We start from the raw sequence: 27617 nt of genomic DNA, 5'->3' as shown, positions 1-27617 counted from the left end.
GCCAGGCATGGAGGCACTCAATTTGGGGGCATGATTTTAAATCCTTTCTGCAAAACTAACAGTCCTTTTATATGTGATTTATCTGCGTTTTCACAAGTGTTTGACACAAATAAAATCTCAGAACTAGTTCAGAGATCAAAGAATTCAACCATTTCACTTCTTAGATGAGGAAACTAGAAAGTGACTTGGAGAGGTGACATGACTCGCCTCAGGACACATCTAACTAACTCCTGCGCTCAGACTCAAACCCAGCTGGGACTGTCACTCAGCTGTAATCCAAAGCCTGTCTGGTGTTCAAGAGTCTCCCAGAAAATTATAACCCGCAATTTCTCTGACCCTGGCGTGCATGCACGTGGCTTTGCTAGGCAGCAGATGTTCCTGAGACATGTGGGTGGAACAGTGAGACCCAGTAGCTGAGCCTCAGGCTCTAGATGCTCTAAGTCAAGGCCTGCCAGATTCTAGGGTGTTCGGGGAATGTTCTAAAGCTGAGCAATTCAGAAGCAGATGAGGTTACCTTCCACAACCTTCCAGAGGAATGGAACCTTCTACAGATGCTGGACGTTGTGAAGGACAAGAATGACTATTTTTTAAGGCTCTGTGGTAGGTACATGAAGATTTCATTGTATTACTATTATTCCTTAAACAGCAAAATATTTCATAATAAAAAATTTAAAAAGGAAACAAGAGATGTGGAAAGGAAGGAAAAGAGCTATTAGTGGGGTGAAATAGACACTCGAAACACCGCAGTCTCGTAGTGGGATGTTGAGAAAACACAACCCAAACAAAGTTTATCAGCTCTTGGTGCAGTTCTGTGGGGGTAATTCTCATATTTTGGTTTTCAGAGATGATTATCTGAGAAGCTAGTGGCATGTCTCATACCATCCACCAAGAAAAATTCCAAATACTAAAAAATGCAACCAAAATAGAAGAAAACATGAGATAATTACTTGTAATACCAGAGTGATGAAGACTTCTGAATTACGTCTCAAATTCAAAAGCCATAAGAAAATGGTTGCTATATTTGACTACAAAAAAAAAGATTAAATCTGCAGGGCAATAAAACATCATCAGCAAGCTCCAAAGACAACAAAAGAAATAGGAAAAATATTTGGAATCACATCACAAATAAAAGGCTCATCTGTCTAATATATAAATTAATAAGAAAAAGACCAACAAACCAGAAGAAATATTAATAAAATAAAAAAGGAATTGCCAATGGCTTTTTATCATGTATATAAATGTGGTCAAAATTTACTGAAAATAAGTGCAAATTTATGTCTCAGCATACTTTTTACCTATTAGCAAAATTTTGAAAGATTAATTATACGTCATATTGGCAAAACTTTGGAGAAATAAGCTCTCTCATACTCTGATGAGATAAATCTGAATTCCCTTTGGTGGGAGATTAAGCAATATCTGTTAAAATTGCAACTATGACCCACTCTTTACAGAAATTTACTCTACATTGAATGTGATGCATCCCAAAGATGATCACTGCGGCTTTGTTTGCAATAGCAAAAGATTAGAAACAACCTAAATGACCAACAACAGAGGCCTGACCAAATAAAATATGGTACATTTGCATGATGAAAGATTATGACTCTATAAAAAAACTTTATGGCTCTTTATGCATTAATATAGAAAGATTCAGAACATATTGGAAGGATACACAGTAAATGTGGTTGCCATGGAGGGGTATGAGATGAGGAATAGTGTGCAGAGAAAACTTTTCACTGTTTTTCTTTTTATGTGCTTTTTTATTTTTGAAGTATATAAATACCTTATCTATTCAAAATTTAATTTAGGCCGGGTGTAGTGACTCACTCCTGTAATCCCAGCACATTGAGAGGCTGAGGCAGAAGAATGGCTTGAGCCTTAGGAATTTGAGATCAGCTTGGGTAACACGGCAAAACCTCATCTCTACACACAAATTAGCCAGGTGTGGTGGTACATGCCTGTAGTTCCAGCTACTTAGGAGGTTGAGGTGGGAGGATCACCTGAGCCCAGGTAAGTTGACACTGCAGTAAGCTATGATTTCACTGCTGTACTCTAACCTGGGTGACAGAGTGAGACCCTCTCTGAAAAAAAAAATTTTTTTTTATTTAAATAATTAATCAAGGAGCCTGTTAAAAATGTATGCAGTTTTCCCCAACATTAACTCCAGTGAAATTAAGTCTCCAGGAATGAGCACTGCTATGCTCTCATCCCTAAGGATATATTGAGTTATTTCTTTAAAAAACACTTGTGGTCGGGCACGGCGGCTCACGCTTGCAATCCCAGCACTTTGGGAGGCCAAGGCAGGTGGACCACCCAAGCTCAGGAATTTAAGATGTGCCTGGCCAGTATGGTCAAACCCCATCTGGACAAAAATATAGCTACTCAGGAGACTGAAGCAGGAGAATCTCTTGACCCTGGAAAAAGGAGGTTGCAGTGAGCCAAGACTGTGCCATTGCACTCTAGCCTAGGCAACAAGAGCAAAACTCCGTCTCAAAAAAAAAAAAAAAAAAAAAAAAGACTTGCACTACTTCAGCTCTAGTTTCTGAGTTTAAAGTAACAATGCAAAGCATCCTGCACATAATAGATTGAGTATAGAGCGAATCTGCCATCTGCCCAAGTTTTCTAAGATTGATGTTATAATTATTATATGGCTTCCAAAAAACAATTTGTACAATTTATGGCCACAAATCGTTTCTATTTCTCTCTTCTTTTTTTTTTGCTATTATATTAAAAAAAAGATTGAAAAGAAAACAAATCCATTTTGTGCTCTGGGTAATAAACGGAGAGAGAGAAAGCCAGCTAGGCATCAACCATCGTCTCTAACCATTATCATCCGCATTTGTGCTCATGGTCTGTCCAAAACAACAGCATATATTGATTAAAAGACCACAGTGGAAACAAACAAACGAAAATCCCAAACCCATGGCTAAACTGTAAAGTCATCAACAATTGGTCTTTTCCAACATCTACTAAAATGGAATACACAAATACTCTATAGCTCAGCAGTTGCAGTCTTTGGTACATATCAAGAGAAATGGGCTCTTCCATTAACAAAAGAAGCATTATTCATAATAGCCCCCAAAATAGGACATTACCCAAATGTTCTTCAAGATTAGAAGAGAGATATCCATTTGTGGTGTATTCCAACAATGAAACTCTATACAGCAATGAGAATGAAAGAACCGAAATTACAGGCAACAACGTCGCAAACAGAATGTTGAGCCAAAGAAGACAAAAAAGAAAACAGTGTGGCTTTATTTATATGTTAAAATAGCAGGCACTAAGAATCTATGGCTTTAGAAGTGCAGGTGGCCAATAGAAGATACTGACTTATTGACTGGAAGAGGCTGTGGGGTGGGGTTCCAGAGAGTGATGACCTGGATGGTCAGTTTGTACAAAGCCATAAAGCACCATATTTAATATCTGTGAATTTTCTGCATTTTTGTTATACCTCAAAAGTTTAAAAAAATCATTCCAGGCCAGAATGAGCACTATGGGAATGAGTTTTCGAGAAATCACAGACTCAACTTCTAAATAAACACTCTCCCAGACCCTGCTGAGATGCCAAAGAGATTCCAAAGGCACAGACTGAAAGGACAGAATCCTCACAGCTAAACTACTGGGGAATTATACAGAAATCCGGGCTTTGATGCTTTAGAGATGCCTCTATCTCCCCCTAACCAGACAGAAAGCCAGCATCAAGACCTTCACAATGGGCTTGCAGAACATCCGGAAGAGGAGACTATTTATTACGCTGCAAGGAGACTGCACCTGCAGTCACATTTCCATGCAGGAATCTGTGACAACTGGAATGCCCTATATGAGCTAATTTTCTGGATAAACGAAATCCTCTCATTAAACAACTCCCTCATTTAAGATAAAATCATTTTTACTGAATTTGATCCTTTCTAAAATGGATTTCATGCATTCCTGACTTTTTAGAAGAGTCCATGGAATCGAATTTAACCTTTACAATAAATAACAACACTAACATTTAGGTATTATCTATTTCCCATCCAAAATACTTTCCATCAAATTATCTCTTTTAGGTACTAGTATTATTCCCATCTTACGTATAAGGCTATGAGGTATGAGAAACTCTCTCTCCAAAGTCTAAACTCCCAATTTCGGTGCTATCTTTTCTGTACAGCTTCAGCTATGGAGACTGTGCTACACGCCACGATACCAACAGATAAACAAGAATGCCAGCTGTAACTTGCATTTGAGTTCTTATTGCTTTCTCCCATCTTTTCTTTCTTTTCATCAATATCATACAGTCAGTTATTTCATAAAGTTCTTGTCAGCAAGATACTCCGCCCCACTCCCAGAAAACCTCCTACCTAAAATCTGATAAAAATCTTTGTCTTGGATCTTTCTATTTGGTTAAAATATCCTATGGAGTCGGACAAACTTCTTTATCAGTTTAAGAAACCTTTCTGGTTCTGTGTATTTCAAAGCATCCTGGATTTGCTTTTTCTTATCCCAACTCAGAAGGAAACCTGGGATGTTCATTAGATTAACAAAACAGCCCTCAACTGGGGCCCATCTGGACTGCAGTCACTCTCCAGAAATACAAAAATGGGAGTAGATAAGAACTGAGGCATGCTGGGAGTCCATTTCTGTAAGGCTTATCACCAGCAGACCTGTGGAGAAAAGGCAACTACCATCCTTACCCCGTTTTCAGGCTGACCAAGGCATCCTCTACTCCCTTCTGATTAAATTTGGTCATGTACTGATGCATGTAGGGGTAGTTATTCCGAATGTTTCTCTCTGTGCTTCCATTAGGCACTGTTCCAAATCGAAAAGGTGGGGAATAGTCATGAGGTCTCTGAAACTGGAGAGGGAAGGAGAGGAAGAGAGAGAGAAGGAAAAGGAGGAGAAGGGAGGAGAGAAGGAACAAGAAATTAGTGATCATTTTGTCTGGTGTTAGGAATTGAACGCATACATGCATTAAGGCAGAATGGCAATAAAATGCTAATTTTTGGTCTCTCTTTTTACTTAATCACATCCTTAGCTGATCTGAGTTCCAAGAGGGTGGACACAGCAGGTTTTCTTCTGTACTATTGCTCAGATTCTAGCACAGGGGCTGGCTGGGTGCTCCATAGGTATTTGTGAAGTTGAATTTTTCAGTGCTGTTATAGAGACTAGCACAGTGTTAGGCACACAGTCAGTGCTTAGAAATGCTGAATGAGTTGAATTTAAGGTACTACCTTTGTCCAGTCCATTTATCTACTTTGTGATGACATTTTCTACGCTCCCCACCAATCACTCCCTTCTCTGAACTCCTTTATAAATATCTTCACCTCACCCAGGAAATGACTATATATTGCCATTTATTCATTCTCCATTCAGTCATTCATTGACTCCTGCAGGCAATATTTATCTAGTGCCTAACATATCCCAGGCATAGTGGCCAGCGTTTGGCAGGCTCCATGAACACTTGTTGAGCCAGAGTCCTTTGTTGATCGTTAGCTTTCAGGGCTGCAGAGCACTCGGCTCTCAAGCCCCCCAGAAAGGCCTGTAGTCCGTGCATCACCAGCCTTCCCTGATGAACTGGCTGATACTGTATGTCCACAGCTTCAATGTTTTGGATGTCTCAACAAGAGTCAAAGTCGAGAGAACCAGATCTGAGTTCCAGAAATATAGCTAAACACGAGAGATGGCACAGGGCTGTGGTTATAAGAGGGAGCTCGGACTGGCTGGTTGGACAATTGGGTTCTACCACCTACAAGCTATAGAACTCTAGCTAACTCATTCACTTTATGTTGCCTCCATTTATTTTCCATTTGTAGAGCAGGGATCGTACCAGGACTTCCCTTGTGGGGTTACCGTAAAGATCTCAACATACAACAGTTGTCAAGTAACTGGAATAGTGCCTGGACGAGAGGAAGCACTCAAAAATAAAGCTATTATTACCTTTTGTTGTTACTATCATGGTGAGTAAAAAAGGAACCTGAGCCTTATTTTTCTATGAAATGTTGGATTCTGAAACTAGAAAGTAATCATGATAATGACTAACACCTTCTGGGAACCTAGTTGGGTCAAGCACTATACCAAGAACTTGACAAACGTCAGGTCATTTAATCCTTGCAAAACCATGCCAGGTAGCTAATCTTAGAGGCTCCTTCTTACGGATGAGAAAACTGAGGCTCAGAGAGTGTGACCTAATTAAGATTATGCAACTACCATGAAGTGGCCCAGAATTTAAACCTAGATGCGCCTGACCTCAGGCTGAAGTCTTAACTCTACCGTTCCTCAGAGACCATTGCTAATGACTCTCTCCTCATTTAGACATAAACTCTGGAGATCCCAGGAGGAGAAATGCACCCAGAAAATCAGTGTCAGAACCAGGAACACAATGCAAGTTCTCTCTAACTTCCAGAACAGTGTGTCTTCCACGGAACCAAGAGCTGCCAGGGTGAGTGTACAAATTTACCCAAGAGTCAGACCAGTTAGAAACATTATTCTTTTCTTCCAGACTCACACTTTATTTCACCATTAATTAAAATTTCCAGTTGAAAATCATTTTCCCTAAATTAGGCATGCTGCTGCCTAATAAACAGTCAAGTGGATTTGGGAGAAGTGGCCATCCATTGTCCAAATGAGACCCTCTTGCCAGGGCGTGCCTTGCCCTGGGAGCATGTGCATCCATGTGTGCCTGTGTGTGTATGTGAACAGCAAAATGCTTTTTGCAGTCACCCCACCAAACAGCGCCTTAACTCATTACCAAAAGCTCAGAAGGCCAAGCCTAGGCTCATCCTTACTGCAGCTGCCTGCTCAGGAGGAGAGAGGTAATTGTGCTGTTCATAAATCCCGTTGTTGTAGGCAGCCGTTCCCAATCTCCAGAGACATCCAGAGTTGGCCTATTTGACTAAATACCTTCCACTTCACTCCCCATCTGTTGCAGAGGAGCTGCATAGGTCTTAAAAAATTTACTTTCTTCCCTGCCTCTGGGTCGCACAGTGGCAGAGACAGATATTCAGTCTCTGTGATGGTTTCCACACTTCTCTGGCCTTGATAGGACCATTGCCCAGACAAAATTCAGCCTGACACAACCTCCAGGAACCTTTCCCACTAGACTGAAGACTGTCAAGCTCTTTAAAGCATGACTGACAATACATTATCCATCGCTACTCCATACACACATGTGAAATTTCACAGCACTCATTCTATCTGTGAAATACTCTGAGGTTATCCATTATGTTCTTCTTCTTCTTTTTTTTAATGTTTACAATCCTTAATTTTATGGCTCACTAAAGAGTCATAACCCACAGCGTAAAAAACAGTGAGGGGGCAAGGACGGCTCATCTCTTCAGTTCCAAGGTCTGTATCCAGGACACATTCCATGCTTCCTATGAAAATGATTCCCCCAGAGAGATCCACATGCAAGCAGAAAGAAACCAATGTGGGCTTTAGCAAAGGAAGGGGTAGGATAGAGGTCTCCATTGTCAGCAAAACCACAGAACAATGTAATCACAATATCTGAAGTCAGAAGAACTCCCCGGGCTTGTCTGCAGGGTTCCCTTGCTGTGTAGGTTAACTGATTTCATCTGGCTTTGGACTTAGAGGAGCCAAATTCAGGTTCTCATCTGCTGCTTAGAAACTGTGCTGTCTGGCTGGGTGCAGTGGCTCAAGCCTGTGATCCCAGCACTTTGGGAGGCTGAGGTGGGTGGATCACGAGGTCAGGAGTTCAAGACCAGCCTGGCAAACATGGTGAAACCCCATCTCTACTAAAAATCCAAAAAATAAAAATAAAAAATTAGCCAGGTGTGGTGGCGGGTGCCAGTAATCGCAGCTACTCACAAGGCTGAGGCAGAGAACTGCTTGAACCTGGGAGGCAGAGGTTGCTGTGAGCTGAGATCATGCCACTGCACTCCAGCCTGGGCAACAGAACAAGACTCTGAGAAAAGAAAGAAAGAAAGAAGAAAGAAAGAAAGAAAGAAAGGAAGGAAGGATGGATGGATGGAAGGAAGGAAGAAAAAGAAAAGGAGAAAGAAAGAAAAGAAAAGAAAAGAAAGGAAGGAAGGAAGGAAGGAAGGCAGGAAGGAAGGAAGGGAAAGGAAAGAAAGAAAGAAAAGGAAACGAAGAAAGAAAGAAAAAAAGAAAAAGAAAAAAAAAGAAAGTGCATCATCTGGGGCAGCCATTTAAGCTCCTGAGCCTCAATTTCTCTGTCTGTAAATTGGAGATTGTTTTTGCAACATATCTTAAAGTGCTTGAAAGAACATCTGGCATCCTCTAATGCTTGGGATAGGTCACCTGTTGTTACCAACATCATTTCAGCCAAATAATGCAGCCAGTCTCCTTACAGTTTGGAGAACAGAGCATTAGTTTCTAATTTTTTTTTTCATCCAATATGGAGGCAAGTCTGAAGGTCATCCAAGTGACTAAGACATGGCAAGCATTTGGTGATGGAGGAGGTAGAGATGTGACACTAGGAGATGAAATTTCCAGAAAAATGCAGCAATTAACCAAGACATTTTTTCTTTTTTTTTTATGAACCAAAAGCTACACATTTATTAAAAATATCTATCTGTCTTCTGTGCCTGTAAATAAGGGACATCTGGCAACTGGAGCCCCTATTTCTAGTACAGTCTTCTGTTGGTGAAGTCTCACGTGCTTCTTGATGTGAGCAGCAAGCAGGTGTGTCCTTGAGCAGAGAGAGGATCAGCTAGGAGGCCTGGCTGCCTGGACTGGGACCACTCAGTGGCAGCAGCACAGTGCCCAGAGATAGCATGGCTCCCCGAGAATGCATTTGTGGGCTCATCCACTGGGATAAGTTCCCCGGATTCCCTCCACTGGTTGTCACAAAAGACCAACTCAGTGCAATAACATTTCAGGCCCCAGAAGCCAAGAATGGTTTGAGTCGGGCAATGATGAAGATAATGGAAGGTGTAGGAGGAGAAGGGAGATGAAGAGAGGGAGAGGGGGAGAAATGAGAGGGAGGAGTGGAAAGGAGGAGGGTGGAAGAAGGAAATAACACATTACAGGATCATCTACTGTGTGCCAGGCATGGTGTGAGGATTATTTCTAATCCTCCTATCAATCTTGCCATAAAGGAAATGATGTCTTCTCTTTTATAGGAAATTAAGCCTGGGGGGATATTGATATACAGAAGGCCAGACAATTATATGGCAAGGTCAGGATTTGAACCCAGGTCCATTTGACCCTAAACATGATATTGCTGAACAGCACAACATAAATCTGCCTCCCTGAGGATTTCCTCTATCAGAGTAATTCCCAACATTTTGGAAAGCATCCCCATCAACATTTTGATTTTTCCTTAATAATTCCTAGGGAAGCATCTTACCCATGAATTCACCTATTTATATAATTTAAGTCCCAGCTCATCTGAGCACACCATGGGCTCCAATATAATTCTTTCACAGCAAGCACTAATGGCTTAAAAGTACTGTAAACCTGAGTTGTTATACAGGTATTCATGGTAAACAAATAAAAAGCAAAACCAAAACCAGTCAGTGTTCAATATTAAAATAAATTGATTGAATATAGATTTTTATTTTGCAGACTTCCTTGGTATATCTTCTATTAATCTTCAGGGAGCATTTAGCTTATTTACTCCAGAAATTTTGCTGTTTATCTCATTGTATCAAACATTTAATTAAAAGAGCTATCAGCTTGCCTCTAATGCTTTGAGCATGGGAACGATCGCTTGAGAATATGGTATCTGTTACTGAATGTTTCCAAGTCAGTGAAGGTCAGTCAAATTATTAGTGTTTTTAATTAATTTTCCCACAAGTGGTCATGTTATTTAGACCCAAAACTATGTGGTAAGGCTTTTCCCCCTTTGCCTTTGAAAATAGCAACAAAAAGCAAAATATGCTGCTAACCACTTTATGAAAAATCCTCTCTTCCAGGACATGACTTCCCACTGCTTCCACTGTACTTCCAATCACTTCTAGGAATTGCACTTTTGATCCCACAATGCGACGGAGTTGCATAACAGCTCTTCGTATCTGCAGAGGGATTTATACGCTACAAGGTACATTTACATATGTGGTTCCCTTTCATACTCACTGCAATTGAGACTCCCCAATTTACAGAGCAGACTAAGTAGGCATCGTGAGGTGACATGGTTTTAAAAACATCATACAGCTGGCAAGTGGCAGAGAGGAAACGTGACTTTTCTGACTTTAAATGCAGTGCATTATCTGCTGCCTCTGAGATACCATGTGCTTCAGGTGGGGATCTTCCAGTAGCTGACCTCAAGTGAAAAATTTGTGGTGAGCATGATTTACTAGTGAAGGGTTCCAAGAGCAGTCAGCAGTGGAGTGGGAGAAAGTTAGGAAAGATTGGAGAAGGGGGAAAAACCAAGGGTCTGATTTAAGGCCAAGTCTCCGTCTCAGCTCAGTCTTCAGGGAGCTCAAGTTTTTCCTGCTTCAAAGCACGGGTGCAGCTGGGCCTTTGTATTCTCACACCGATTAGTCTTTGGTTACAGGCAACCCCAAAGCTTGAGGGAACTTAAATTGCCAGGCATTTACCATTCCAGTGCTCAAAGGCAACAATCCACTGAGGATCCCTGAAGCAAGGCTTTGTCAGCAAAGCATGGAAAGGTGGTGCTGGGCACACATGGCTGCAAAAGGGATCCCAGGAGATCCAGGTGGGGTGTGCACAGTGTCCACTATACCATGCATGCACTCATCTACCCAGCAAAGATGTCCAGAACACTTCCTAAGTGCAAAACGACTCTATCAAAAGCATATCCCAGAGGTTCTCTTTCCCCAGCTTTATCTTCTTTATAATACTTATTCCTGCCCCGATCTGTTTCTTCCTTGATGTTTACTTGTATATTGTTTATTTTTTCCCATGAGAATTTAAGTATCTTGGGAACCTGGACTCACTCTGCCAAGTTTATCACAGTAGCCAGGAAAGACATTCCTGAAGAGGTCGGTCATGTCTTCCCTAAGGCCTGAAATTCCAGGAGGAGCCAGCCATGAGAAGCCTGGGGAAGAACAGCCTAGGCAGAGGGCATAAGAGGTACAAGGAGACTGAGTTGGAAGTAAACTTAGTGACAGGGATGGAGCAAGAGGAAGGAAATGTAGGAGTAGGTGAGATAACACAGAGTTTTGTGTGTCAGGGTAAGTAGGGTGACCCTCATTGAAGCCTCAATCGGAAGCCATCAGAGAGAGGTGAGCCACTCCAATTCCTTTGTGGAAATGACCCCTCATCAACTCTCTTGACAAGATTCTTTCAATCACAGTATGTATCATGGATAAGCTGTAAAAGCTTTCCATAGATTGATTTTCCATTCAGCAGTTTGTTGATGAATGCCAGAAGGATATATGTAGACTCATGTCAACAAGATATGATAGTGAGGTTTTATAATGAGAGACAAATTATCTCCCCACACACGGAACACAAAATCTTTGCAGTGCTGCAATCTCAATACTTGCTGAGCTTAGCAAGTCAGGATGTGTTTCCTGAATTAAAATTTCAATAGGAGGATGCATCCAGTTTACCCCTTTTCTTCCTCAATGTGCATTTCTGAATAGCTACTCAAACCCAGCAACCCTTGTTACATTTCATTTCAGTGGAGAATGAGAGAGCAGGTGTTTTTACTCCTGTCTTAGTGATGTGGGAAGTACAGCTCCATAAGGGAAGATTAGTGATATATCTGAGTAGAAGGAACCAGTGGGAAAGTAAAAAAATAAAATAAAAAAAAAATAAAACCCAACTCTCTGCTCCTTTTGTGTGCCTTGAAGACATTTCAGGTGAGTCAGGAGTGCTGATGCTGAGACTGATTTGGCTGTATGGAAAAGAGGAGCTGTCAGATAACTTTTTCTCTGGGTAAGGCTTAGAGATGACTTTTTTCATGTCACAGATGAGGTACCCACAGCCTAAAGTGCTCCTTCACCCCAATTTTTTCTCATCTAGGCAAACAGGCCTTCCTCAACATTACACTTTCAAAAGGATGAACTTCAACCTAAGCACTTGAGTCACAGGCCATTCACAAGCATCATCAGAAAGACGATGTAAAAAGAAAATATGGCCACTTGGGAACGCCATGCTTCCAAATTAGAGCTGGAGCCTTGTAGACCTAGGAGAGCTAGGCTTAAGGTTCTGTTTCAAAAACTTTGAAAAAGATGCCAGTTTGAGATAAAAACCCTTCTGGCTTTTGTGCATTAGAGTTGATGGATCTCAGTGAGAAGCACCTGAATCTCTTCCTCCTGGAAGGACAGCAGTTAAGACCAGTCCTCAGATAGAGATGAAAGCAAGGTGACCTTACCTTTTTGTCACTGAGGCCAGTCACTTGGTCCACAAATTCCTCCTGGATCATGAAAGCGGCCAGATTGGCTGTGTAGCTGGCCAGGAATATGACAGCGAAGAAGGCCCATACAGACACCATGATCTTGCTGGTGGTCCCTTTAGGATTCTGAACAGGCACGGAGTTATTGAACACGAGGCCCCAAAGAAGCCATATAGCTTTTCCAATTGTAAAAGAAGGCCCTTGGGCTGCTGCAGATGACAAAAAGAACATTCTCAATATTTTCTCAAAAAATACATATTTGTGTGTATAAAAGAACCATGCAGCAGCGACCAGCAACACTGAAGGTTGCCAGAATATGAAATTATATCATAGTTATGTCCTAGGACCCTCCTAAAACCACAGCCACAATAACTTATTTTTTCCTTAAAAGTTAGTATTCTTCTCACATTTCTATATAACTGGATTTTTGCCATATTCCTTTAAAAAATGAAAGAAAGAAAACGAAAATGGTTATGCAAAATGGGGGTTTGAATAAGTAGTGTTATGACCTGTTTTAAATTTGGATTTGATTCTCATTGGAGGGAACCAATCTTCTTAATAAACATAAAGAGAACCTGACAAAAATGTATGCATGGGGACTGCTTCCAAATTCATCAGATGTGCTATCGTATAAGAACCATGCAATTCGGCGGGACTGATGTTTGGTATTCTAACGCAATTGTCCCTGCAATTGCTCCTGTTCAAACTCAGATGTAAAGTGTGCACAACATAAGAATTAAACCAAATTAAAACCCTCTTCAGATGGAGACATTAAGGAATGGAACAATAGATCTTAATTCTTCCAGCGCTTCACAGATGGAAGATATTTCATTGCAGGGTCATGGAAATTGAACACTGATGTCATATCACACCACTTTTTTCAGTATATCCTTGCAACAGCTATGCAGCCCTTTTAAGATTCTTAAATGTTCCTTGCAACAGACTTAACTAAAGAGACAGAACAATATGCCAGAATTTATGGAGATGGGGCATATGCAGGCTGTAAAACACACACGTTAGGGTTTTCAAGTCTTTGCTTTGCATGGGGAAAAAAAATCAATTTATGTCCTCATTTCATGGAGAAGAAAGTATTTCTTTAACAAGAGGTTAATTTTTATGTCACTTAAGTAAATGAAGACATGAAAAAATGATCTACTCAGATGTCACCTGGCAATGCAAGCAGAGTGGGCAATAAATAAAGTGGCAGAAGTGAATTCACAGTAATGAAAGTTATGAAGTACTGGGCAGGAAGCCTAGGAAAAGCAAGCTCTCTGCACACTGGAGGCCAAATGCAGGCAACTGCAATGCTTATAATATCCACAATGCAACCCATTAAAGAGAAGGCAGTTAATTCTCTTATTATCAATCTCAGTCTTTCCTGTTTCTATTTGCCTTGTTTAATGATCTTCTGGGATTATTCTTAAGAGGCAGGAAATTCTTGGGAAAAACTTAGAGTTAATCCAGTCAACTTTATGAACTACTTAATTTTTTAAGGGATTCACATTGATCATAAGTAACAGCTATTTGGGAATCAGATGTAGGCAGTTGCAAAGGATTGGTCCAAGACTTCCAGGAATTCCTGATGCATATAACTAGGCCATATAACTTTTCCCATAAAGTGCAGTGAAATGTAACAGAAAACCATTTTGCACAAAGAAACAAGTAGCTATCATTTCCTGAAAGTTGCCATATGCAGATGAGCTGGCAACACAGAGCCTGAAGAGAATGGAGGGGCTGAGGAGTTTGCACACCTGATGCGTCCTTTACAATAGTCTTTCCAGCATGCTTCAGTCGAAGGAGAATGTATTGCACAGGACGGCCTGTGGGTCATTTTTACCTTCCAAGATGTATATCAGATTTACCTGCTTATCTGTATTTTCATTGTTCTTGTCCAGTTCCAAGTCACTGCAATCCTTTCCCTTGAAAAACTGACACTTTAAAAACTGCCCCTCCACTTCTGCTTTCAACTGTTCTTCCCACCCACTATCCTGATAAAGTAGCCCCAGTGATGTTTTTGCTTTGTACATGTACGTCACCTGCCATTGTTTTTTTTTTTTTTTTGTCTTCTTTGTTTGTTTTTGAGATGGAATCTTACTCTGTCACTCAGGCTGCAGTGCAGTGGCACAATCTCAACTTACTGCATCCTCCCCCTCTGGGGGTTCAAGGGATTCTCCTGCCTCAGCCTCCCGAGTAGTTTAGACTATAGGCACATGCCACCACACCCAGCTAATTTTTGTATTTTTAGTAGAGGTGGAGTTTTGCCATGTTGGCCAGGCTGGTCTGGAACTCTTGACCTCAAGTTATCTATCCACCTCAGTCTCCCAACGTGCTGGGATTATAGGCATGAGCCACCACACCTAGCCTCCCTCCACCGTGTTTTGAAGAAAGTCTGCCATGCTTACCATGGTCAATTGCCTGTTTCTCCGATTTCATCTTATACTATTGTCTACCTCATTCACTCATGTCTTTTTATTTTACTTTTTAATATAGACAGGGTTTTGCTCTGTTGACTAGGCTAGAGGGCACTGATCATAGCCCACTGCAACCTCAACCTCCTGGGCTCAAGTAATTCTCCTACCTCAGCCTTCTAAGTAGCTGGGACTACAGGTATGCATCACCACACCTGGCTAATTATTATTTTTTATTTTATTTTATTTTTATATATTTATGTAGAGATGAGGTCTTGCTATGTTACCCAGTCTAGACTCAAATTCCTGAACTCAGGCACTCCTCCTGCCTTGGCCTCAAAAAGCCTTGGGATTACGGGCATGAGCCACTATGCCCCCTCAGCCTTTTTCTGTTTCTTGAACATCTCAAGATTAATTTCAGCCTTTTCTGTTTGCTATTCCTCTTGCATGAAATGATTGTATCTGTTTTTCACAGACATACTCTTATGTCACTCTTCAGGTGACATGTTCAGCTCAATAAGCATCCTTTCCCATTGGACCATCCTATCTAACATAGTGTCCTCACCCCATCACTATTATGTCACTATATTTTTCTTCTTATTATTATTGATATTTATTACAATCTGTGATTATTAATTTGTGTGTCTATGTTATTTTCACAACTAAATTCTAAGCTCCTTGATAGAAAATCTCTCTCTGATTTACCCTCTGGCAGCAGTATAGTGCCTCCTGGCATATAGTACCCACTCAATAAATATTCATCAGATAAATGTGTAAATTCACAACAGCACAAGCCCTGATTATGCAAATGTAAAGATCTACTCTACCACAGTATGGTCACTCACAGAAACTGTCTCAGATTCCACTCTGTTGGAAATGTTCTTAGTGGTTTAATTACCCTTTAAACGAAGGTTTGCAATCTCCCATTAAACACAAGATCATTATTTATGGCATTGTTTAGTATTTGGTTGATTGAGGATGGTTTATGTGGTGATCACCATTCTCCAATGGTAAGGAAGAAGTTGAAAGATTTCAGTAAAACTGGGTTCCTAATAGATTCCCATGACCTGTTGCCTATTTGCAATATTAAAACATCCAAGTGAAAAGAATATGTATCAATCACATTAAAGTGCTCTGCTTTTGGGGGGATATGAGACTTTAAGCTCTGTCCTCTACCATATCAAGTCATTTTTTTGGGAAAGAGATTTGGCCCTGACACTTTTCTGATAACACCCACTTAGAAGGTAGTGCCCACTGAGGAAAGCCCACTCAAAATGGTGTAATGTGTTCATGTGTATGACATAAACTCTGGCTAGAGTGGGATCCTTTTAATGAGTTATAGCCAACGAATGCCTCCCAATTCAATTTCCTACCTACTGATTGTCCCTTTATTAACTTCAATGCACTAAGAACAATGTACTTGATCTTAGTGCACTTGATTTCCTCTTGGCACCACCAAGAGGAAAATGTAACTCTATGGGGAAAGATATCACTTTATAGTTATATTTATTGTCAAACTAATGTAAATTGATTCAGTAGTTTGAGAAATGTTCTTAAACTAGATTTTATAATGTCATTTTCTTCGCATAGACTGAAGTTGAAATCCATTACAATTTTAGCATTTCTTTTGAAATGCATTTTCTAAAATTAATTGCCAGAAAAGCTCCTTCAAATCTGCTTTCCCAAGAAATTGAACACCAATGGCTTTCACCTAACAACTATTGACTTCAGGTTATAACAAGATTAAATTATTTCATTTCATTTTATCCTTCAGTTGAAGTAAATAAACAATACTTCTCTAGCATTACGAATAATATCAATGACCCAACACCATTCACACAATGGTACATCAAGGCAGTATAATGTATTTTTTTAAATGGAGTCTTGCTCTGCTGCTCAGGCTAGAGTGCAGTGGCACAATCTCGACTCACTATAACCTCTGCCTCCCTGTTTCAAGCAATTCTCCTGCCTCAGCCTCCCGAGTAGCTGGGATTACAGGTGTGCACCACCACATCCAGTTAATTTTTGTATTTTTAGTAGAGATGGGGTTTCACCATATTGGTCAGGCTGGCCCCGAACTCCTGACCTCAAGTGATCCACCTACCTTAGTCTCCCAAAGTGCTGGGATTACAGGCATGAGCCACCATGCCTAGCCTAGAGTAATATATTCTAAAACTGAAAATTACATTAAAGGCAAATGAAATAACATCAATATTGAATCATGCTTATAAAGGAATCCTTACCTTTCCCTTTGGCTAAATTTCTGTTGTAGCCAACAGGGCTGAAGTATTCAAAGACAAAAACAGCTATGGCAGAAACAATGAGCAGCATCACAAACATCATCACCCAGACAGAGGCGCTGAATGGTTCTGCAAATAAATAGATGGAGGAATGGAAACGTGATCAGGTAACTTTTCCTCACTTCCAGCAGGAAGCCCAGACATCTAATTGCAAGCTCACCAAAAATATTTTCTCTAATTTGAATCTGATCCTTCAAAAGAAGCTAGTCATTTTTGCTTCTTTTTTTCTTTTTCTTTTTTTTTCTTTTTGGCAGCATTTCACTCACTGTGTCACTTGGCTGGAGTGCAGTGACAGGATCTCTGCTCGCTGCAACCTCCGTCTCCTGGGTTCAAGCAATTCTCTTGCCTCATCCTTCTGAGTAGCCGGGACTACAGGCATGTGCCACCAGGCCTGGGTAATTTTTGTATTTTTAGTTGAGGTGGAGTTTCACCATGTTGCCCAGGCTGGTCTTGAACTCCTGACCTCAGGTGATCCACCAACCTCAGCCTCCCAAAGTGCTAGGATTATAGGCGTGAGCCACCACACCCGGGCAGCCAGTCATTTTTTATTCTTCAATTTAAATTATTCTTTATTCTACAAAATATTCGAGGTATTTTATAAGACTACAGATAATATAATAAAAATAGAGAAGAGTGTAAGACATTTTACAAATTAGGTCAAGGATAATCAGAACAAAAAGAGTGATAAGAAAGAGGGAGAAAGTTAGAATGCAAATAAACACACCACAGGTTCCTTTGTAATTACAGAACTATCCAGCAGGCTAAAACTAAAAAAGAAGACTAGACCCAAATAGTTAACCATAGGTTCCTGCAAATCATTACAGTTTTTATTTTTGTTTTTATTTTTTCAAGCTAGAAAGATGATATGCAGGGAATTTTAAAAATAAAGGGAGAATTATAACCTGTTGGAAAAGAATTATAAAATCATGGGTGACAGAAATATTAGAAAGTTATAACTATCACACTCTCCATTTCACCTTTTACTTCAGACAGATGAGACTGCCACAGCTTTATTAATCTTGTTCATGTTGGTAGCAGCCTTAAATGCAATTGAAAGTCTATTGAGGATATTATCTTCACATGATAATTCAATAAAAAGGCATCACTTAAAGGGTAGAGGCAATAAAATATTAGATGGATAGATGGTTTTTCCACTAAAAGTAGTTTTAGTCAGCTCATTTGCATGTGACTTAGGCAGTAGGTGGATATCTCAGAAGGGCAGGCTAAGTAATAAGGCTCTAGGCTTTAGAACACTCCAGAAAGATAAGAAATATTAGGTAAAATCATTTAAGACGTCTATTCAACTTGATTGAGGATATGAAAATTAGCTGACCAAAGTCATTTTATTCATTTATGGTATACATTTGCTACAAAATCTACAGAAAGTAAATTTTAAAAATGAATACATCTCCACCTAAATGTATTATGGGGAAGAAACTGCCCATAGACACCAATGAACTTAAAACCCTTTTCCTCATAAGCAAATATTTTCTGAGGGTTAAAATAAGTCCAAGAATACCTCTTAAAGAGTAAACACATTATTATTTTTAAATTGTTTTCCTAATGAAGTTACTTATAATAATAAAAACTAGGTTGATTGCAGGCCACCTTCTTATTAGAGTATGACTACTTAGCACAGCTAGAGGTCATCACAAATTCCAGTTTAATGAGCTTACTGTTTAATAAGAAATTAATATGTCTGAACTTTAGCTATATTGGATGATTTAAAAGCTGGAAGAAATGCTTTCTAATGCAGTTTGATAGTGCAAACATTAAAAAGCAACAGGTAACACAACTCACTTCAGTAACATAAGATGCGCTCCAATAAATCAATGAGATTGCAACTGAAATTATTTTTGCTAAATTTAGCTTGAGTAATAAACAATATTATGTACCTGAAATCACAGTACTTTAATAATGAGTTGTATCCAAAAAGGAAGTTAGATAAATAAATGATTAGGAGATTTTAAAGTACTTCATATTCAAGAATAGAGATAAAGTAATTTTCCGAGCTGCATGGTGTGTCTTACCAGGGGAGGATCATTGTGATGAGTAAATGAGCACTTACATGAAAGTGACTGTTCGTGTGCAAGGCACACAACATACAGACAATATATTGAATGGAACAGCTGTTTGATTCCAGGTTTAAAGCCAGAAATACTGGGGCAATATGCTGTCCATGGTACTGAAAAGGGCATGCTGGTTTTTTTAAAAGCACATTTATTAATTGGGTAACTTCTATTTCTCTGCAGGCTATGAAAATATTATTTTTAAATATTAGACGGGACCATAACTGAATCATCCTATGCACATGTCAGAATCTGTAAACCTGCAGTGAACTTTTTTTGGCAGGTGCATCCTTGTTACTAACATGCCAGTCAGAAAACCAAGTGGAAACTGATGAAGCAATGGATCCCAAATGTCTCCCTACTTAAAATTGACCACATCTCTTCCTTAACTCGTCAGCACAGCACAGATCAAAGGACTCTGCTGCATAGTCTGGTTTTAGTAAAACAAATACCTATGAGTGCCCCAAAGGGTTACTATTCTCAGACACCACACACGTGCATGCCATCTGTGCACACATAATCCCAGAACAACAACAACAAAAAAATTAGAACAGAGTTAAAGCACTGTCTATAGTGTCTAAGGAGTGACCCAGAAATAGTTTAAATAACTCTCTATTACATCCTCTAATGGCTTAAAACAGATGCAACTTTCATACATGAAGGAACTGCAATCGAGGAGATACCAGGTCAGCATTTCTTTGGATCAAAGAATCCAACCTTTTTGGAAAGTCTTCAGAATTAACTAGATGGAAATATTGCAGGAGATGCCATGCCTGTCGAAGAGCCACTGGTTACATTTTTACACAAAAGCTTAAAGGCATTACCTGCAAGTGCTTCTGATGTGAGTTAATGAAGTTTGCGGAGGAGAGAGAACAGGAAATAATGAAGAGCAACGCAATCAGATTTTGAATATTTTGGCTCTTCCAGATGACTGAGCCAGTGAATGGAAAAATGTAGCTTAGCATGGTTCATTATGACTTTCAAAATCTGCAGATAATGACCGTAAATAAGGGTGTGCACAATCGAATAGGGATGTAACTTAGTGACTAGGAAAAATATTAAGCCTACTGTGTAAAAACAGCTTTGAAAATATTTCTCATGGTTACAATTTATTTTACTTTATTTTACTTTTAATAATACAGCAGGAAAAGTATGGGGGGAAAGGAGCTTTTGCTAAATTTAGCAACATACTTGACTTTTTTGTGGAAATGTTTTACAAATGCAAGTAAGATAAAAATCTAGAGAAACTGGGTTGACGCCAGATTAAATATCAGCAAACCATTTTCGTAAGACAAGCCACCTGATATTTTTTTCTTTCTGATGGAATTGGAAAAAGAGTTCTCTCTACCTCACTAAAGTGATACAATTGTTTTCTTATTTTGAAAAGAAACAATTTCTTTCCATTTTGTTCCATGAACTCACTTCCCCCAACCCTTTCTAACCTCCAGGGCAAATGATTCCTGCCAAAGAGTCTGAAAGGTAATGAGGGGAAACATGACTAGGAATGACTAAAGAATGAATGCCCATCTAAGAATTATTAAGATTCTGCATGTGTTGTCAATATCAGCTGCTTGCATTGTTTCTGGCATAGCCAGGCTCTCTTATCAGATAAAAGTATCTGAATCCATGTCAGAGGGACAAAAAGAACCTAATGAGGTCTGTATTTGTCAGTGTCCACATTAATCCAACAAAGGTTACAAAAAATGGAAGCAACAAGTGCAAAATCAAATCCAGAGAGTGCCAAGGATTTTAACAGCTTAAATGGATTATCAAAAATGAAGACAGTAAATCCATAGGGCTCTGAATGCAAGGCAGTATCTAAAATCCTGTTAGTCAATATTTCACTGAAGAGAATGAAGCATAAAAGTTTCATTGGATGATAACAATACATATAAATGAAGACAGTAGAAGAATAAGACAATGTGTTTGGAGTCCACAAATTGGCTCGAATTTACAATTTGCTTTAGTAGATAACAGATTTTTGTCTCTAGAAAAATATAAGAAAGTTAGTTGACCTTAATATAATGGTTTTCCCAGTGTGGAGATTTCTCAAAGAACTAAAAGTAGATCCAGCAATTTCATTACTGGATATCTACCCAAAGGAAAACAAATCACTATATCAAAAAGACACCTGTACACATATGTTTATCATAGCATAACTCACAATTGCAAAGATATGGAAGCAACCTATATGCCCATCAACTGATGAGTGCATAAAGAAAATGTGGTATATATATACTGTGGAATACTACTCAGCCATAAAAAAGAATGACACAATGTTTTTTACAACAACTTGGATGAAACTGGAGGCCATCATCCTAAATATTTGCTAGTCATCTAGCAAACAAATGACTGTCATTCTCTGTGGGATGGATGATGGGTATGTAGATGTGGAATACAGGTTTATGGGCTGATTTAAATTAACTGTGGACCGACAAGTTGTTTTAAAAAATGTTTTCAAGTCTCTAAGCAATAGAGCTCTTAATTTACATTCTACAGAGTCAAGACCAGTATCTGAATATGTAATAGTATTTTTTTCAGCAGCTTTTTCTAAGTTTAAAATAAATGAAAGATGTGAACTAGTGGATGGATTTTTCAGGAATGAAAAATCTAATACTCCATGTCCTCACTTTACAAGTGAGAGCTACGCTATGGTTATGAAAAAGCACGCAAGTGGTATAATGGAAACTGGAGACTTAGAAAGGGAGAGAATGGAAGGGAGATATGTGATGAAAAATTACCTACAATGTACACTGTCTAGGTGACAGGTGCACTGAAGGCCCAGACTTCACCACTATAGAATTCATCCATGTAACCAAAAACCACTTGTGCCCCTGAACTATTGAAATTTTTTTAAAAATTAAATATATAATATTTTGCCTCACTCATACAGTTTTCCTATAGAGATTCAGGTTTGTCTTAACCGTCCCTAATTTGGGGCAAACCCACTTATATGGGAGTGCCAAGGGGAAATTATTGATCTGAATTTCATGATATTCAAGAAGATAGTTACTGTCAAAAGTCATTTATGATAACCAAACAGTTAATAAAACACTTTCCTTTAAAGAAAAAAACAATGTTTCACTATGTTCTGTGAAGTTTCAACTACTCTAGCCAGGCTACCCAATATAGTCAAATTGCTAGAGAAGAGCATAGAATAGAAAATATAGCTCCTTGATTAAAAAAAGCACTTTTATGTAAAAACATAAATTTATGAAATGGTTAAAAAAATCAAAAGAATTTCCTTCTTTACAAACTTTTTGGCTTAATAGGTAGTCACATTTAAAATATGATTCCATTGCTTTTAAATCAGCATATACTTTTCGACTACTTTTATTTTGTTTAGCAGAATACTGGCATAAATCATTGGGCAGTCATCATTATTTTCAGTCTTATATCCAGCAAATAAATGACTGCCATTCTTTGTGGGATGGAGGATGGATATGTAGATGCTGAATTAAGGTTTACGAACTGGTTTAAATTAACTGTGGACAGGCAGGTTTATTTTTAAAATGTTTTCAAGACTGCAAGCAATATATCTATTAATTTACATTCTATGGAGCCAAGACCGGTATCTGAATATGTGATCATATTGTTTTCAGCAGCTTTTTCCAAGTTTAAGGCAAATGAAAGATGTGAACTGGGGGTGCAGGGGAGTCAGTTAGGATGCATTAGGCCACTGTCACACTGCTATAATGAAATGCCTGAGGATCACTTGAGGTTAGGAGTTGGACAGCAGTTTGCCCAACATGGTGACACCCCATCTCTACACAAAAATTAGCCAACCATAGTGGTGGGCACCTGTAATCCCAGCTACTTGGGAGGCTGAGGTGGGAGAATCACTTGAACCCAGGAAGCAGAGGCTGCACTGAGCTGAGACTGCACTACTGCGCTCAAGCCCGGGCAACAGAGCTAACAGACTCCATCTCAAAAAAAGAAAACTGTTGAGATCAGGTAGTTTATAAAGGTAAGAGGTTTAATTGACTCAGAGTTCCACATGGCTCGGGAGTCGTCAGGAAACTTACAATCATGGCAGAAGGGGAAGCAGACAAATCTTACATGGCAGCAAGTGAGACATGAAGAAAATGGGGAAGCACCCCTTATTAAACCATCAGATGTTGTGAAAACTCACTCCCTATCACAAGAACAGCATGAAAGAAACCATCCCCATGATCTCATCATCACCTGCCAGGTCTCTCCCTCAACACCTGGAAATTACAATTCAAGATGAGATTTGGATGGGGACACAAAGCCTAACCCTCTCATAGGATAATTCAAATGCAGCATCCTCTGAAATATGCTGCTATGGCCAAACAGAACTGAATAGGTTCTTGTCTGGTCCCATCCTCTGAGCAAACAAGAATTCCTACAATTCCTTACAGAAAAGCAACAGTCATTATGAAATTCACGCACCTAGAAAAGCAGAAGGTGAGACAGTGCCATTACTTCTTGAAACCATGACACTGATTCCCGTTTCCACAAAGGGCACAGAGAAATCCACCACTTCAGAACGTTCCTCATTGATGGTGAGCGAGCCAACTGCCATGACTGCCCGTTGATAGACCACCTGGATGCAAGAGGAAAAAAAAAAAAGAACAGTACCTTTACTTTTCCTGCCAACATTCTTGAGGACTGCAGGCCCTTTGTCTGAATGAGAGCCCAGGGGTGAAAAGATGACTTACTTCACCAATCATTCCATTCCATACATTGTTAACTTTCTTGCCATGCTTCCCATTAGTCACCAGGTAGAGGTCGTAAGTAAACTTCACAGTTCTGGAAAGCTTCTTCAGAATATCAATGCAGAACCCCTTGCAGCATTTCTTAACATTCATCCCCTCATTGGTCGAATTGCTGTAAAGAAAAACCCCAGTACTTTAGAATATTAGCACTGGAAGGTTTGTTCACAATCATTAGCTATACACTTCTATTTTTCAGATGAATAAACTTGAGTAAACTGAAGTTTAAAAAGGGAAGTGGCTTTCCTAAGGAGTATATGACAGCAAAGGCAGAGAGTATCCTTAATTATAGCAGTTATCATGACAAGAGCTAACACTTATTGAGTAATTACTATTTGCTAGGCACTATCCTAAAGGCTTTACACTAATTGTTGAATTAATCTCCATGTCATTTTCTGAATTAGGTGATATTTACACATCCATTAAACAGGTAAAAAATACCAACTTTTAAATCTTTAAGAATTCGTAACATATACAACAACTTTAGATTAGAGTTAGTCATCTGATCTAAACTGAGTCATAAAAACTTATTACTGAATGGAAGAGAGGAGGATGTGAAATTCTCAGAGAAAGCAGGGTTTTGATTCATTCTATAATTACGGAGGCTTGAAATCAAGGGGGAGAAGTGATGGTAACCAGAGAACTCCTCAGCCAAGAATCAGGAGACCTGAGTTCTATTCCATGCCTGAGTCTGTGGACTTCACTTCTCTTGATAGAGCCAAATGTTACATGAGGGCTTAGAAATAACATCTTCCCTACTTACCTATGTGACATGTAGTACAAAATGAGACACTTCTAAAAGCAAGATCCTTGATCATATAAAAGCCCTATTAAAATTTAAGCTATCTTAAAGGCTATCGTATACTCTACCAAGGGTATACTTATTGCTTTGTACCAGTCACCCTGCTGTATTTGCCTGAACAAGTCATATTCAAAGGACACCTACGCAAATCAGAGAAATACCTTTAAAAAGAAAAAAGGCCAGGTGTGGTGGCTCACACCTGAAATCCCAGCACTCTGGGAGGCTGAGACAGGTGGATCACCTGAGGTTATGTTGACCAGCTTGGCCAACATAACAAACCCTGTCTCCACTAAAAATAGAAAAGTTAGCCAGGCATGGTGGCAGGTGCCTGTAGTTCCAGCTACTTGGGAGGCTGAGGCAGGAGAATCATTTGAACCCTGGAGGCGGAGGTTGCAGGGAGCCAAGATCAGGCCATTGCACTCCAGCCTGGACAACAAGACTGAAACTTTGTCTCAAAAGAAAAAAAAAAGAAAGAAAAAGAAAGAAAAGAAAAGAAAAAGAAAAAAAAAAGAAAGATGGTCTACCCAACTGATAGCAAAAAGTACTTAGACAACTCACGTAAGATCAAGGCCTCTCTGGGCAATATGCTTCATTAATGGACATCCCATGATCTCAACCCTGTCTTTGAATCATGCATTTCATGAACACGTTCTCTGTTTGAATATCCCATTTTTGGCACAGCCACACATTGGAGTGTTACCTAAGCACTAAAGTGATGTCTATGGAAATCCAACATCATCACAGGAGAATTCTTATGCTTCCATGTCACATGAAAAAAGCAAGTTATAAAGTGGTACAAACAGAATAATCACAGCTATATAAAAACAGAGGAGCTTATGAAATAACCATATGGAAAAACCAATGAAATATGAAGCATAGGACTGGCGCAGTGGCTCATTCCTGTAATCTCAGCACTTTGGGAAGCCAAGGTGGGTAGATCCCCTGATGTCAGGAGTTTGAGACCAGCCTGGCCACCATGCAGAAACCCCATTTCTACTAAAAATTTAAAAATTAGCTGGGCATGGTGGCACACACCTCCAGCTATGCAGGAGGCATGAGAACTGCTTGAACCCGGGAGGCAGAGGTTGCAGTGAGCCAAGATTGCTCTACTGCACTCCAGCCTAAGTGACAGAGCAAGACTCTGTCTCAAAAGAAAAAAATAAAGAAAGAAAGAAAAAGAAAAAAGTGTGAAGCATAGCTGTTTCAAAATGCTGAAAAAAATTCTTTTTATTTTTAGGGTTTTTTCCCCAAATTGTGTAGTAAGTACGTACTACTGATGTAATTGACAATACACACATCGAGCAAGATTGATGTATGTGGTATACATCATCTCTGTATCCATGAAGGTGGGCAGATTTGACAGAACAATTTTTTTAAGAAATATACTCTTGCTCTGTTGCCTAGGCTGGGTTGCAGTGATGAGATCATGGCTCACTGCAGCCTGCACCTCCTGGCCTCAAGTGATCCTCCCACTTTGGCCTTTCAAAGTTCTGGGATTACAGGTGTGACTCACCATACTCAGCTGGAAAACATAATTTTGAGTGACAGAAGTGGGTTGTAAATAACACCTGCTTACCAATGCTTTCCTTTATCTCAGGATCACAGATCACCTGTCTTAAATCACTCTCTACCCCATTCCACCCCCACATCCTGTTGGTGACTTGTACTCAACAACTCTGCTTCTGTTAGCTCAGACCAGCATAGAAACTTTACTCTCTTGCCCAGAGGCTGGATGACCTGCTGTGATCCACCACCCTTAGTGTGGGGGTAGAGGGAGGTCACATCTGTATATATTTAGATGTGATGATTAGCAACCTCAATGCTGTATCGTCACCGGGTAGGTGCCAGCTCCATTTCCACCAATTACCCAGAACAGAGGGGGTCAGGCTAGAGTTAAAACTGCCACAAATATAATAGAAATGTGTCTTAAGCACATTAAGTTGATGGAATGTCCAGATACCATTTCCTTCTTGGTATACATGGCTCTGAAAAATGCATCAAAATTGAATTCTCTCTTTTTCTTCGGGGCAACTGTTGGCCACACATTGACACCCTTTTACTACCTCTGCTCATTTTTATCACCTTCATTCTATGTTCCTTCCCTTCCTCCCATATCGCAAGCTCTTCCTTCACCTGGTCAAGATATGTGGGAGATTAGACAAAAGTTTTAGATGCCCTAGGTTCAAGATTCAGTGTCACAGGCATATAGTGGCATTCTTTGGTTTCCCTGGAAACCTTAGTCAGTTTATGAGTTATCTCACCCATATCCCTGAACATGACATGTATTTCTAAATGCAAATGATCATTGATGCATTTTCACCCAACAACTACCCACTAAGTGCCTACTGCGCACAAGACATTATACCGGGCCCTGGGGACACAGGATGAAAAAGGCACACAGCAAATGCAATAGTTGAATTTATCACAGTAATTATGGAATTGCAGACCAGCTTGTAATTGGGAACGTCTGTTGGTTCCTATTACAGCCCTTGTGTGGGCGTGCAGGGGATGTGACTTAACTACACAGACTGAGAAATGGTCCCCGTGTGATCTCTCTCAGTGCTCCACCACCACCCAAGAGAGGCAATGACTCATGAAAACAAATATGGGGAAAGGGATCCAACAAATTGTCCAGTTTACCAGCTCTACAATTTCCCAGTATAGCCAGTGGCTGTGAACACAGCCATGCGAGTCAGAGCTGCCTTCAGGTCCTGGGTTGGCTCCTGTCCACCCCGGAGACTCAGACAAATCTCATCCAGCACTTAAAAATAAATTTCCTTTCTTCCCACCAACGGTTTGACAGTTTGGGAGCTTAATTGACAGTATGGCCATTTCTCACTACATATCAGGCCAAATGATTTTTCCAATTTTCTCTGCATGTCTTTATCACCCAACTAACAGATTAGAAAGAAAGTCAGATTTCTCAACTCATTTCCTGTTACCTGGCATTCTTAGAAGACCCTGCCATTTACCAGAAGCGAGAAAAGGTTTCACACAATCATGATCAGCCTGCCTCAAAGACTTTCCCTGTAGGATATGC

At 39.8% G+C, this 27617-nt stretch overlaps 1 protein-coding gene across 6 annotated transcripts in view; it reads right to left on the bottom strand.

Moving 5' to 3' along the window:
- GRIN2A (glutamate ionotropic receptor NMDA type subunit 2A) overlaps window positions 1-27617 on the bottom strand; it is a 425841-nt gene that overhangs the window by 58469 nt on the left and 339755 nt on the right. For all 6 annotated transcript variants that reach the window (XM_039478380.2, XM_074381625.1, XM_003938743.4 and 3 more), the window contains 5 exons: window positions 23722-23890; window positions 23453-23606; window positions 16914-17039; window positions 12242-12471; window positions 4671-4831 (listed from right to left, as the gene is read on the bottom strand). In XM_039478380.2, coding sequence (XP_039334314.1) covers window positions 4671-4831; window positions 12242-12471; window positions 16914-17039; window positions 23453-23606; window positions 23722-23890 — 840 coding nt within the window. The remainder of the gene's footprint in view (window positions 1-4670; window positions 4832-12241; window positions 12472-16913; window positions 17040-23452; window positions 23607-23721; window positions 23891-27617) is intronic.

The sequence above is a fragment of the Saimiri boliviensis genome, chromosome 12 (assembly GCF_048565385.1).
Source record: "Saimiri boliviensis isolate mSaiBol1 chromosome 12, mSaiBol1.pri, whole genome shotgun sequence".
NCBI lineage: Eukaryota > Metazoa > Chordata > Mammalia > Primates > Cebidae > Saimiri > Saimiri boliviensis.
This window is presented reverse-complemented; position numbering and strand designations above follow the sequence as displayed.